At 35.8% G+C, this 13814-nt stretch overlaps 2 protein-coding genes across 2 annotated transcripts; one reads left to right on the forward strand and one right to left on the reverse strand.

Annotated features, from left to right (window-relative positions):
• The first annotated feature begins 555 nt into the window (after window positions 1–555).
• Window positions 556–2305, forward strand: LOC130718573 (cinnamyl alcohol dehydrogenase 1). Its single transcript, XM_057569181.1, has 5 exons — window positions 556–726; window positions 825–938; window positions 1034–1261; window positions 1359–1798; window positions 1909–2305. Exons 1-5 carry the CDS (start codon window positions 638–640, stop codon window positions 2112–2114), a joined length of 1077 nt encoding a protein of 358 aa, XP_057425164.1. The 5' UTR covers window positions 556–637; the 3' UTR covers window positions 2115–2305.
• Window positions 2306–8191: 5886 nt separating this feature from the next.
• On the reverse strand, window positions 8192–13448 carry LOC130720489 (uncharacterized). The gene is made up of 10 exons (XM_057571138.1): window positions 13197–13448; window positions 12534–12601; window positions 12314–12339; window positions 10485–10575; window positions 9992–10087; window positions 9820–9888; window positions 9534–9592; window positions 9317–9439; window positions 8768–8839; window positions 8192–8682 (listed from the first exon to the last, which is right to left on the reverse strand). Exons 1-10 carry the CDS (start codon window positions 13284–13286, stop codon window positions 8618–8620), a joined length of 759 nt encoding a protein of 252 aa, XP_057427121.1. The 5' UTR covers window positions 13287–13448; the 3' UTR covers window positions 8192–8617.
• Between the last annotated feature and the right edge of the window lie 366 nt (window positions 13449–13814).

Consider the following 13814-nt stretch of genomic DNA (forward strand, 5'->3'; position numbering starts at 1 on the left):
ATGTCACTACTTTGTAAATTGCTCTTCCACGGATACCAATTGTTAGCATAGGCATCCTATGGAATTGCTCAGAGTTACAATAGATCACAACGAAGTAATAGACTCATTTTCATTCAATGTGTTATGAAGTACTTACATTAGGGTTAGGGGCATTATCTATTTATAGGACACTACAAACTCTAGTATTACAAGATAAGATAATATAAACATCTTATCTAAACCCTTAAGATAAGATAGAATTTTATCTAAACTTATAAGACAAGATAGAGTCTTATATAAATTTATAAGATAAGATAAAATCTTATCTAAACTTATATGATAAGATATAGTCTCTCTAACCCCATATCACAATCCCCTTAAATCAATTTAAATAACTGATAAGATAATGAGCAAATCTCAACACACAATAAAAGATCTGAGGTAGAGATGCACCATTACAATGCACCATAACTTATGTGATCAAAACCAGCTCCATTCACCTACCGCACCAGAAGGCCCCACCAGGCCACCACGCATGTTCAAGGTTTTGTCCTATAAAACAAGCATCTTCCTAATCGCACTATCCAAACCACTCATAGTTGTTCTGTCAGTGTCACCTTTCCTAAATTTCTCAAATTCCCAATTTTTCTGAACAATCATGGGTAGCCTTGAAGCAGAAAGAACAACTGTTGGTTGGGCTGCAAGAGACCCTTCAGGGATTCTTTCTCCCTACACCTTCACCCTCAGGTAATAAGCTTAATTTCTGTCTCAGAAAGTGTCATGCTCGGTACTCTGTTTTATTCTGTTCTGTTCTGACTCTGTGTGGAAATTAACATAAAATGCAGAAACACTGGCCCTGATGATGTTTACATCAAAGTTCACTACTGTGGAGTTTGCCATACTGATGTCCACCAAGTTAAAAATGATCTTGGCATGTCCAATTATCCCATGGTTCCCGGGTACATACTTTTTTTAGCTTTTCTTGTTTATGGTTCACTCTGTTTCTGTTCTGTTTTTTTTTTGAATGATTAATGTTGATTATTTGGAAAAATAGGCATGAAGTGGTTGGTGAGGTACTTGAGGTTGGCTCCGATGTTACCAGGTTCACAGTGGGTGAAATTGTGGGAGCTGGCCTCCTTGTTGGATGCTGCAAAAAATGCACGGCATGCCAATCTGATATTGAGCAATACTGCAAAAAGAAAATCTGGAATTACAATGATGTTTATGTAGATGGAAAACCAACACAGGGTGGCTTTGCTGAAACCATCATCGTTGAGCAAAAGTAATCAATTACAAACCCAATTCTGATTTCTTCAACTAATTAAACATTGTTTTGCAACAATATTGATTTTAATTTGGTCATGTGTTTGTGGTATCAGGTTTGTTGTGAAAATTCCAGAAGGGATGGCGCCAGAGCAAGTTGCACCATTGTTGTGTGCTGCTGTGACAGTGTATAGTCCACTTTCACATTTTGGGCTGAAAGAGAGTGGTTTGAGAGGTGGAATTTTGGGGCTTGGAGGAGTGGGACACATGGGGGTGATAATAGCAAAGGCAATGGGTCACCATGTGACTGTGATAAGCTCTTCAGATAGGAAGAAGAAAGAAGCAATTGAGGATCTTGGAGCTGATGCATATCTGGTCAGCTCAGATACCACTAGCATGCAGGAAGCTGCTGATTCACTTGACTACATCATTGACACTGTGCCTGTTGGTCACCCTCTTGAGCCTTATCTTTCATTGCTCAAACTTGATGGCAAATTGATCTTAATGGGTGTGATCAACACCCCTCTGCAATTTATCACACCCATGGTCATGCTAGGTAAATTTGCATGCCCTTTTCTTCATTATTTGCTAAGTTTGAAACTTGAAACTTATTTGCTTTTAGCCTGAATCATTTTTTAACTTTTGATCTTTATTGGGGTTGTGCAGGGAGGAGGTCAATCACTGGAAGCTTCATTGGGAGCATCAAGGAGACAGAGGAGATGCTAGAGTTCTGGAAAGAGAAGGGTCTGACTTCCATGATTGAAATAGTGAATATGGATTACATTAACAAAGCCTTTGAGAGATTGGAGAAGAATGATGTGAGGTATAGGTTTGTTGTGGATGTCAAAGGCAGCAAGCTAATTGATCAGTGAAAGCTTACAAACAGGAAACACCAAATGAAGTATGGACAAGTTAATTAAGGCTATATGGTCATACGCAACTTTTCGTGTGTTTGTATTATTATTTCTAACAATATTGAAGAGAATGCTTTATTTTCCTATGCTATATTGTTCATGTCAAACTCTCAGGGAAAGCAAAAGATACCAAACTTCCAATTTGGCTATTTCGTTGTGAATAATGTTGGTTTTATTGTGCCATTTTTAAATATTATTTAAGATGAAAAAAACAGATTTTGGGACATAGTGTCTCACCAACTTTTTTGAGATTGCTTGTCATTGGCTGGATGATTCGTTAAAATCTTACCTAATCTTTGAAATTGAGTCATTCTCTCTGCCATACACGTACGCTGAAGTCTAAACATAGTCTCAGTTTCACATTGACACATTCTACATTTTCACTATTAGGAATAATGGTCCATTAAAATCAAATGTCATGGTGAAAAAAGAAGAAAGAAAAAATGAGTGATGTAATGTGAAAGGTAAAGAGAAACTAAAAGAAAAAATAAATGAAAATAAGGCAGAAGAAAAAATTGGTGTAAATGAGTTATTAAGATTTTTATTATCGAACCTGATTTGTATATCATTATCTGTACACATACCTCAATTTCACTTTATACAAAGAAAGAATAGAGAGTATAAATATGACATTGTCATATAAGAAAAAAGAAAAAGAAAAAGAAATTAAAAATAGTGAGGGGAAATTGTTAAGAAGTCATACATTAATTACATGGTGTCTAAATGACCCATGATAAAGTTTGGGCTAAATAACCCATCATCCAATCACATTGGAGATAAGTGAGGTGGAATTTCTATATTTTATTTATTAATTTATTTCCAACACATTTATCTCTAATGTGATTGGATGATGGGTTATTTAACCCAAACTTTATCATGGGTCATTTAGACAACCCTAATTACATATATAATTAAATAATAAGTTGATATAGGAAGTAGAGTAATTAATCATCCGTAAGCAAGTGTTTTTGGGTTGAGAGAGAATGTTAATCTGATCGAATAAATCAAACACTTTAATACACCTTAATGATTATCTACCCATAGAGCCATAGTTGATTGCTAACGCAACAATGATATATACACACCTCATTTTTTAAACACTTCATTTCCACCTCTTTTTGTTTCTATCTCTCTCCTCTTATTATCTATCAAATCTCATACTTTCTCTCTCTTACTTTTTCTTTTCTTCCTATCTCTCTCTTCATTCCACCTCTTCCACCTCAAATGAGAGGTGTGTAAGTAACATTATTGATTGCCAACGAGCGCGCACAGCAAGAAAGTTTCCCATAGACCCATACTAATCCACGAAGAAAGAAAATCAATTAACAATGACTTTTCACCAGTTTGGTAGACTAGAGAATTAGAAAGAGAAAAATAATTTGCTAGGACCCATAAAAAAATTCTCCACCATTTTAGTCATGACTTAAATAAGGGAATTGTTATTCAGACTCTTCCACTATTCAGACCCAAAACATTTTTAGAAATCCAAAAATACATTTGTCGAACGCACTTTAAAAGTGCGACCCCTCTCTCACTTTAAAAGTGCGACACTTGTCTCCATAGTTATAAAACTCAGACCGGACCGGCCGGGAACCAGACCCCTTACCGGTTCGAGCCATTAATCAGATCGGTCAAGCAATCAAACCGGTTTACCGGTTTGGACCAGCCGGTTTTTTTGATGGACCGGTCAGTTTTTTTTTTGTCAAAACTGTTTTTAATGGTCAAACTGTAATTAATTTACATTCAATGTTAATTATTTGGTCAAATGATATTTAATTGAGAGTTATTTAAAAAAATTGTCATAGCTAGAACTTGAACACAGGACCTAGAGGGAGGAAAGCTAATCCAAATTTCCACTACACCACTTTACTTCTTTTTAGAAAGAATGCATATTATTTTATATATATGATATACTAAGGTTATATTTTAGGGTTAATCGTCTACTTAGAGGGAGGAAAGCTAATCCAAATTTCCCTGTCTTTGTCTTGCCGTCTGAAATTAGTCTCTCCCCGGAAAATTTACAAATCTGGGTCCTCTCGTTTGCAATAAGTTTGAAGCAAGTCCTCGCCGGAGCCCGGAGCTTTGGCGAGTGATGAATAGGCATGCTGACTGGATAACTGAGGCTGACGTGTCAAGGAAAAAAAAATTAAAAAAAATACAATTCCAATTAATGAACATAACCCTAAATTAATTAACAAAATCAATTCCACAAATTAATTCCAATTAACCCAAATTCCCAATCAAATTAGGGTTCACATTCTGCAACCCAAATTAGATAGATCGTGTTCAATTTGACAGTTTCTTCTTCTTCAATGTCCTCTCCTTTCCTCATTCATAGATCGTGTTCTTCTTCTTCTTCTTTTTCTTCATCCTCTCTTCTTCTTCACCACCACCAACCCCAACAGCCACCACCATTGCAACAACGATCTGGATCTGAATCTGAGTTCAACGGAGGACGAAGGAATAAAATGAGAGGGAGAGGCTGGGTGCGATGGCTTGGTGCGACGGAGGGAGAATCGCTCGCGGCGGAGAGTTTGACGGCGCCTTCCATGACCATCGGAGGAGGGTTTGTCGACGCCTTCCACCATGAGATCAAAGGTGTGGCGGATCACTGACTCAAGGGTGGGAATATGAGCAAGGATTCGACCCAAGGGGCTCACAACGATGATGGAGGCTAGAGGCGCTGGATCCCTTGTTGGTGACGAGGAGATCGATAGTGCGAGGGATTAGTTGCTTTGGTCCAGATTTTAGCTTCACCCCCTTCGATCTAGTTTTCGGGTTCACCTTCTTTGATCCAGATTTCCGCTTTTCCTTCAATCCAGAGAACACAGCAACCGTTTCTTCACCTTCTTCCTTTGCTCCTTTCCCTTTTTTATCTATGATTTGCTTTGGGTCAGAGGTTGCTGCTGATGGGTTTGGGTTGGGGAGAGTGGGAGGAGATAGGGGAATGATGGGATTGGGGTTGATGTTGTTGGGGTTGGTGTTCTGGGTTTATGTTGCAACTGGTTCATTTTGGACTTCACCTTCTTTGCTCTGCAAATTGTTGGGGAAAATAAGAGGAAAAGAAAGACGATTTATGGTGCAGCGAGGAAGAGGAACAGAACCACCACCATCTCTGGGTTTCTCGGCCACCCCCACCACTTCTGGGTTCCCCTGGGTTTCTTTTTCTTGTTATGTACATGTTTGGGGCGGTTATGGTGGGGATGAGTTTTGTTTTCTGGATTTTGATTATTTCTGGACTCTTGGTTATGATGATGAAGACCCTGGGAAATTAGATTTGGTGTTTTTGGGATTTTATTTTGTTTATTGTTAGGGTTATAATTTTTTGAAGAAGATGATGAAGAAAATGAAGATGAGATCAATGTAAAAAAAAGTAGATGAAAAACATGATGTTGAAGAAGTTTCATGTTGATGAAGATGAATTTAGATTTTTTTAATAATAATTGTTTTTTATTTTTTTAAATAAATTAAAATTTCTGACCTGTTTTTGTTTTTTATTTTTTATTTTTTAAAAAAAATCCACATAATCAACATTAGCCCAGTCAGCTAGCCAAATCACCAGTCGCCGGAGCTCTGGGCTTCGGCGAGGACCTGCTCCAGACTTATTGTAAACGAGAGGACCCAGATTTGCAAATTTTTCGGGGAGGGACTAATTTCAGACGGCGAGACAAAGACAGGGACCAAGTAAACGATTAACCCTATATTTTAAATTATTATACTTTTTTAATATAAACCGAGTCAAGCAATCTAACCAATGACCCAGTGGTTGAACCATTGACTCATTGACCCAGTGCCTCGACCGAGTCGATCCCCGTTCCGAGTCTGATAACACTGGTTGTCTCACTTTGAAAGTGAGACAGGTGAAAGTGTTGTCTCACTTTCAAAGTGCGTTAGGTTGCAGAAAAAAAAACAATTCTAAAAACGACACTTTAACAATAGAAAAGAAGAGAGAGAGAGAGAGAAAAAAAGATGGAGGTTGTTGTTGTGGTGGTGGTGGTGACGGTGGTGGTTGTGGTGGAGGAAAGAGGAGAATATGGAGGTTGTTGTTGTGGTGATGGTGGTTGTGATGGTGCGGTGGTGGTGGCGGCGGAGGTGGTGGGTGGTGGTGGTGGTGGTGGAAGAAAGAGATAAGGAGAGAGGAGAGATAATGTAAGTGATAATTTTTTATATTTTTTTTATTAAGGGCATTTTAGTATTTTTACACATTTAAGGGGGGGTCTGAATGGTTGTGGGAGGATCTGAATAACAATCCCCTTAAATAATTCACTTTTAATTAAAATCCAGAAAATTGATGATTAAGATCCAGCACCTAAGTAAAATCCTTCACACACGGAAGAACTTCCATTGTCAGCATAATTTCAGTTTTAGTTGTGATACATTCACACTTCAATTGAAAAAATATTTTTGCCTATCAGTTTTACCTACGGCTGAGAAGAATAGCTGGATCGGATAATAAAGCCAATGAAATATAATTAGTAGTAATTGTTAACATTTGTGTAATAAAGCAAATCAAACGATTCTGGTTTTTTTTCTTTTTTAAAATCTCTTAACAATTGTGGATTTGCTAAGCTAAGAATAGAAATAGTCGGTATGGAGTGGTTAAGCGAATAGAATAGTAATCAATGAAATAGACTTTGGCAATTGCCATATCAGACGACGTGCTTAATCCACAAACGACATTGACATTAATGATTGATGAGTTTGTGGTATTGAAAATTATGGTGTTTGGTTTAGTGAAGACTTACTTATGTCAATTTGAAATGTATACAGCATTAAACATATTAATGAAAAAGTTGTCATTTCGAGTACAATACATTAAATAATACTCCTTGAACTAGTTAATTCCTCGAGCCATCGTAGCACCACCCTTTCATAAATTTATGCAGTCATGTTTTTTTTTATAAGCCATTTATGCAGATGCAGTCATGTGTGAATGGGTGTAAGAATAAGACTATTGAAAGAGGACTATGACCTGACCTACTCCCTTCATTCCTTAATATAAGAATCAAACAATAACTTTACACCCCTTAAGAAATTTAGTTAATTTAGATAATTGCATTAAATTTGTTCTCAAATTATATTAATTTTCTAAAGTTACCATCCACTCATTATTCTTTATATCAATGTATCAATAATGCTATGAGAAGTGAAAAGAGAGAAAATTCAATTAAGTAAGGGCATTCTTGTACAAAAATAATTAATGAATCACAAATTTCAAGTTGGTTCTTATAAAAAGAACGAGTGTGCATCTCTCATTTGATTCTTATAATAAGGAATTGAGGAAGTATTTAATAAGACCGATTGTCCAGTAAAAACCTTCTACACAATTTTTAAAAAAAGTCTATTTAATTAAATAGAACGGGCTTATGCCTAAAAACCTATAAAATCTATTTTTAAAAAAAGTCTATTTAATTAAATAGAACGGGCTTATGCCTAAAAACCTATAAAATCTAAGGCTGACATATTTACATTATATATAAATTATTAATAATAAAGTTTTAATTAAAAATTAAAAATATATGATGTTACTAATAATATTTTTTTTTTGAAATGTACTAATAATATATTTAGAATAACGTGTTTAAACATATATTATATAACTAATTCCTTCCCAAAAATATATAACTAATTCGATATATAGTACCTTGGTTTAAGATTTAAAATAGAGTATGATAAAATAAAACAACTAAATGTCATCTTCAAACAGCGACTGAAAAATTTAGAATCTCTAGGTCAAATCTTTAATATTTTAAATCTCTAACCATCAAAAGATAGACTTAATTATAAACTTGCCATGTTTATCGATAAGCTTATTTTAGTAGTAGTTGTAGTATTATTTAAATGTGTTAGCCAGATGACTTATCCTAGATATAGGATTGTTAGACTATTTAATGAACTTTTTATTCAATAGACTTCAAGTAAAGCCCTCATCTCCTGGCCCTTGACAACCATGAATTAAGTGCGATGAGGACAAATGCAGTGCTAACAACCTCGGCTATGTTTAAATATCTATTGGAACATTGCACATTAAAAAATTAAAAAAAGTGAATATGACCCTTCTTATATATTTGACATGAAAGTCGCATTACGCTCAACTGAAATCCAAATACACATGCACATCTCTTCATTTGGACAACCCGAATGTAGCCTCATGAAAGAAATAAAACACTATCTTTGTTGGGATGGATTATGCCGCATTGACAAGAAAATTCATTAGAATTGAGTATATTCATTTGAACAAATATCCTATTTAATAACTGTAAAAAATACATGAGCTACCCTGACTTACTACAGTCCAACTTGGATTGGTAGACGTAGAAGGCCTAAATGAGGTATTGCCGGGCCATTGCATCCTTCAAACACACAATCAAATATATTCATTAAAGCCTTCTCATTTTGTAGTCTAGGAATGCGATATAACCTCAAGGACGATGAAAGGTCAAAAGTATCAGCTCGAGTGATCATATTTGTCGACTGAAGTACACGCTCAAAAAGTATCTAGAAGGATTGAAGCCACTCAAAATAACTGCAAATCAGAAAGTGGGTTCAGATGCGATATTTCACAAATCGTGGAAAACATAAATGGAAGGCACATTGAATTGAATACTTACGAATGGGAGAAAGCACAATTACTACACCAATTGGGTACAGGAAAAAGGTGGTCCTCTCCAAAAAGGGCAGAACTACAGCCAGAGATGTAAATCAATTACTTCAAAGTAGTTCACACAGTTCAGACCAAAACCAAAAACCTTCAACTTCGGAGATGTATATGCACTTCGGAGACAAGCTTACCAAAAACATTTCAAACCACTTATTGACGACTATGTTGACCATTACTTATGACAAACCTAAGTATGAATTTCTACTCCACATCATACAGTGGGGATTTTAGAGTAAAAAAACGCAGTAAAGGGTATGCTCACTGCAAATATGCAGAAAAAAAAAAACACAATCACTGATGCTTTTACAGTATAATAAGAAGCAACCATAACAAATTCACTGCAGATAAGATGAACATATTTGTGAAGATCTAAGCAGAGGACCAAGATTTTCACCCACTATAGCCTTAAGATAATTTTTTAAAAAGCAGTCATACCCAAGGATATTACACTAACGAGACATCTTAAGATCCAAATGAAGAGAGAGAGAGAGAGCCTTACCATCATAACCTAAGAAATTTAGATAATGATAGTACGAAGCGCCCACCATCACTAGTATATTTGACAGCAATGTTGGAATGAAACCATGAGCCACCAATAGAGGAGATAGAAAATAATGGATCACTGCCAAAAGACCAGACATCAGTACCACTCTAATGCAAGATATTTTAGCTGCCATCAAAACAGAATGCTTGCTAACCAAGGAGTCAGAAATTACCATATAGCAATACAAACATTGGGAAGAAAGAGTTGCAGTGCACATCAAATGCATACATCCTTCCATGGAAAACCAAAAAGAAAGAAATATCAGCAAGGAAAATAATTAATAAAATTCTACGATAAGGGCACCAATTAAACTTCAAGCTTATCAATGGATCAAAACATTTTAAAGAAGCATTCCCAAATTAACTTTTACCAAATATTAGGATATGCTCCAAAAAAAATGAAGATGCAAACAACTAAATTCAGTTAACAGAACATGTGAAATAGGAACTCCAACTTACCATTCAACACGCTGTTCAACCACATAACTGTTTGGGGCCTCTTCTCGAAGATATGAATTAGTCAGGAACCTGGAGCAGCAATGGGTAAAATTTGTGTTATACAGTCTTTTAAGCAAATCACACGCAACCTAAAAGAGCAGAATGAAATTGTTACTATAGTGGGTAGACTTACCAACAAAAAGTTGCCAGAAATACACCAGTCAATAAAAAGTGGAAAAGCAACACTGAGAAGACAACAAAAACTGCATGTGCAATACTATGGTCATACCTGAATGAATGGGAAAATTAGAGAACAGAAAAAAGTTAGCACTTAGCAGTGGCCTGGAGGGGGGGGGGGGGGGGGGGGGGCACTTAAAAGAACTCAACAAGGCAGCAAATAAATAAAAACCAAAATTAAATGCAAATAATAAATCATTCAATCACAGTAAAACCTTGTTTCTTGACTCAAAGTTTTATAAAACTCATACACTTCGACGTATAAAGCAACAGCCTGTTTCTATATTTAGGGAAGTTTCCAAAATGATGATCCTTTGGCTAAATAGATGAAATACAAGGATTAACATGGGTGGTCGTTATATATTCATTTTGTTTTTCAAAGTAAAACATTTTAGCTAGTGGTCTAACTACGAGGAGCTACCACAGCCGAAGAAGTAAGAGAAACTTACGCTGCACAATAAGCCAAAGTTGCAACGGCCAAAAGAAGGCTGCAGATCACAACAAATGCAGGATCATCACGTGCCCATTGATTCTTGGTTTCTGATATCAAATAAAAAAATATTAATAATTAAACAATTTTTTGAAATTATCAAATGCATCATTATATAATACAGCCCACAGCTTATTTTCCCCCGTTAAACATTGCATAGTTATATATCACTAAGTTATGTACATGTGCAAGTGCAAGCACAATATAACTAAGTTCCTCAGGGCTCCTGTCAAAATCAGCTTACGAGCTCATTATGAAAACATTTAACTTCATGTTTAAAGGCACCTTTTTCTAAAAGAAATGTGAATTGTGAAATATTAAATTTTATACCATCATTGGCGGTGTTTGTCAATCATTGATTGCTAAAATACATTCATAAATATGAGTAAAGTGGGTGGAATAGTTTGATAAGATCCATTTCAGTACATTAAACAATCATGGTCATGACTTCTTGTGTTTGGACAACATTGCCAGCCCAAGTAAGTGAAAACAATAAAAGGAATTTAGGAATAAATGTTTGAGATCATTGGAATCATTTATCACAGCATGCACTTATACCCTATTACTTCATGTAGAATATCTTAAAATGGGCTAGATCTAACTTAACGCAAAAGTTAGCAGGTGAGGTGAAGATTATTCAAGTCTTATAAGGACTACTATGGCCATACATGTAGTAGATGTGGGACTTGATATTTGAATTCATGGAGATTGTCAAATTTTTATTTATTTCTTTTCCGTTTGGGAAAGCTATTGAGCCAAGTTGATTTGATTCTTGGATACTGGGAAAGTTGCAGGGCTAGGCTGATTCACTGGGATAGAGGCAGGGTCAGGTTGATTCTTCTATATATGTGGGTGGACCAATATCAAGCCAATGATGGGCTCTAATACCATCTTAAAATTTAGAATGAGCCTAAATCCCCCGAAATCTAGTTTGTTAGATGAGGATTGCCTAACGCCCCAAGCCTTATACGAACTGCTTTGTCAATATCTCCAGTCAATGAGGGACATTAACTGAAGATAACATCTATTCATTATCACAAGAACATGTGTCACATGCATGTAACTAGCCTAATGTACTATGAATTATTGCAGACAAAGACTAGATAGTAAACACCATTAGGCCAATCACTGTCTCTAAAGCACAGACACATATACGACATTGAAACTGACACCCCGACACGTGTAATGTCTAAAATGTAGGACAAAACACATACTTATACTCATACATATGTTTTATGTGCATATACGGGGATAGTTGTGAGTATGAGTAGAGCTAATCTTAACCATCCAGGCATCCATATATGATTGTATGATCAAATTAGCTATTCCCATGTTGTAACTTCATATGCCCTATACACACACACACACTTAAAACCGTGAACATACTCACATAGAAAGAAGTGACATTCCCAAACGGAGTGTGATGGTAGCCTATTGTAACATTTTTCACCTCTTAACCTTTTTCATATACTTTTGAAATTTTGTTAAAAACAAAATGAAATTTTCCAACAAGAGTTGTCATTCAAGGACCGACTAAGTGTCTAAACTGTGCCGGGTAAGTGTCTTTAAGGTGCCGGGTAAGTTTTTGAGCTGAATAAAGTTGTTGTTTTAATAGAACATCTGATGAGGAGTGTTTGATATGTGTGGTACTGGGTGTCAGTGTTGGAAAAAATTTCGACACACATACACATCAAGAAGGAGAAGAGTATGTACTACATATATCATTGAGAGCATATACCAGTAAATCAAAACAAAAACAAAAAAGAGATTCATGAGAAGCGGACTTACGTTTGTGATATTTAGTATGCTGATAGCTGCATTCATTGTACAGTTCCATATCAAGTGCACCAAAAAAAGTAATCAGCGAAACAGATACTTCAAACTTTGAAACATATAACATAGACAACAAAAGGGTTGAATAGAAAAGCCCTCTTTTAAATGAGATCAGGATAACAAATGTGATTTCCGTCGTTAAAAGGAGTACAGAATCAGATTTTTAGATACTTACACAACTTTTGGTGCCGTACATAGATGAAACATTTGCCAAAAAGTATATTCGATATCCATTTGTTGCCACTATAATGAACAAAAAAAAATTACAGAAAGAAAATATTAGTAAATGAAGCCATCACTTGAACTGAGAAAAATGATGAATAAAAGGTAAAAATATATAAATTTCCAAGAGTTATGTCACCACTCTGGTGCCCTTATGACAGGAGATGCAATATCAGCATTACATTAGAAACTTAGAATCCTCCATTTCAAGTTTGAAAACCTAACTAAACAATTAATGTCAGAAATCTTAGACTTGTAAAATTGAAACATGTTAGCATTGGATTCCCCTATTAGACAAAATGCACACATCACTCACAAACAGGCAACAGCAACAATAGAAAAAATGACAAAGATGGGCATGCACAGTAATTGCTTCTGCAAAAAACTGCTTCAATTTGATGGTGAAAAGTCATGAGTGTTCAAATCAGAAATCATAATTGAACCTATTTAATTTTGAACCGAGCTAGAACATTCAGAAATCATGCCTAATCTAACAATTTGATTTACGTGCCAGAATGTTGCATTACAGTAGAATGGCATTAGCAATGTGAGAAAGAAATACACCAAAAAATGAAGAATTGGATCATGGAGTCAAGATGAATGAAGAGATCGGAACCTTGATGATTCTGCGGAGGTAGGGAAGCAGCGTAGAATTAGGTCGAGAGGTGGAGGAAGAAGCGCGTCCTTTGGAAGCAGTGGGTAACATCTTTGCTTCGGTTTGTTGATCCCTTCTTCAGCTATGGAAAACGATCCACGATTTGTTCGTTGTTTTGGTCTGATGCGGTGGTTGGGGATGAGTTGCGATCTCTCTCTCTCTCCGTCTCTCCGGTAGCACTCAGCAGAATCGGACTCTGATGCCAGATCGCTAGGGGCTAAACTGTAAATACCACTGTACCGAACTGGGCCGATTATCATTTCACAACTGGGCTCTCATCGTCTCATGATGATGACCCACTGGGGAAGTTCTTGTCCAAGCTTACATAACATCTCCACGGTTAGGTCTTTTTTTTAATGGTGTAGTTTTTTTTAGTAAATTTGAATCAACTAATTCAAGTAAAGTGGTATTAGTTTAGTTATTGTCATTATATTGAGAAAAAAAAATAGTTTTAATCTATTAATTTATGCAATTGTTGGATCATTTCTAAATTAATGTTCATTGTGATGACTCTCATACCCGTAAGATTTGGTCTAGGTGCGGTGTTCTTGTATCCAACGCATTTATGCATTGTAATTT

This window comes from Lotus japonicus, chromosome 5 (assembly GCF_012489685.1).
Source record: "Lotus japonicus ecotype B-129 chromosome 5, LjGifu_v1.2".
Classification (NCBI taxonomy): Eukaryota; Viridiplantae; Streptophyta; class Magnoliopsida; order Fabales; family Fabaceae; genus Lotus; species Lotus japonicus.

Bases quoted from the DNA above. Each gene is read 5' to 3' on its own strand.
- LOC130718573 (XM_057569181.1), top strand. From the start codon at position 638: ATGGGTAGCCTTGAAGCAGAAAGAACAACTGTTGGTTGGGCTGCAAGA. The intron at 727-824 runs GTAATAAGCTTA...CATAAAATGCAG, and splicing joins CCCTACACCTTCACCCTCAG to AAACACTGGCCCTGATGATG. The intron at 1,262-1,358 runs GTAATCAATTAC...TTGTGGTATCAG, and splicing joins ACCATCATCGTTGAGCAAAA to GTTTGTTGTGAAAATTCCAG.
- LOC130720489 (XM_057571138.1), bottom strand. From the start codon at position 13,286: ATGTTACCCACTGCTTCCAAAGGACGCGCTTCTTCCTCCACCTCTCGA. The intron at 9,440-9,533 runs GTAATTTCTGAC...GTCTTTTGGCAG, and splicing joins AATGTTTGTATTGCTATATG to TGATCCATTATTTTCTATCT. The intron at 8,683-8,767 runs GTAAGTATTCAA...TCTGATTTGCAG, and splicing joins AATTGTGCTTTCTCCCATTC to TTATTTTGAGTGGCTTCAAT.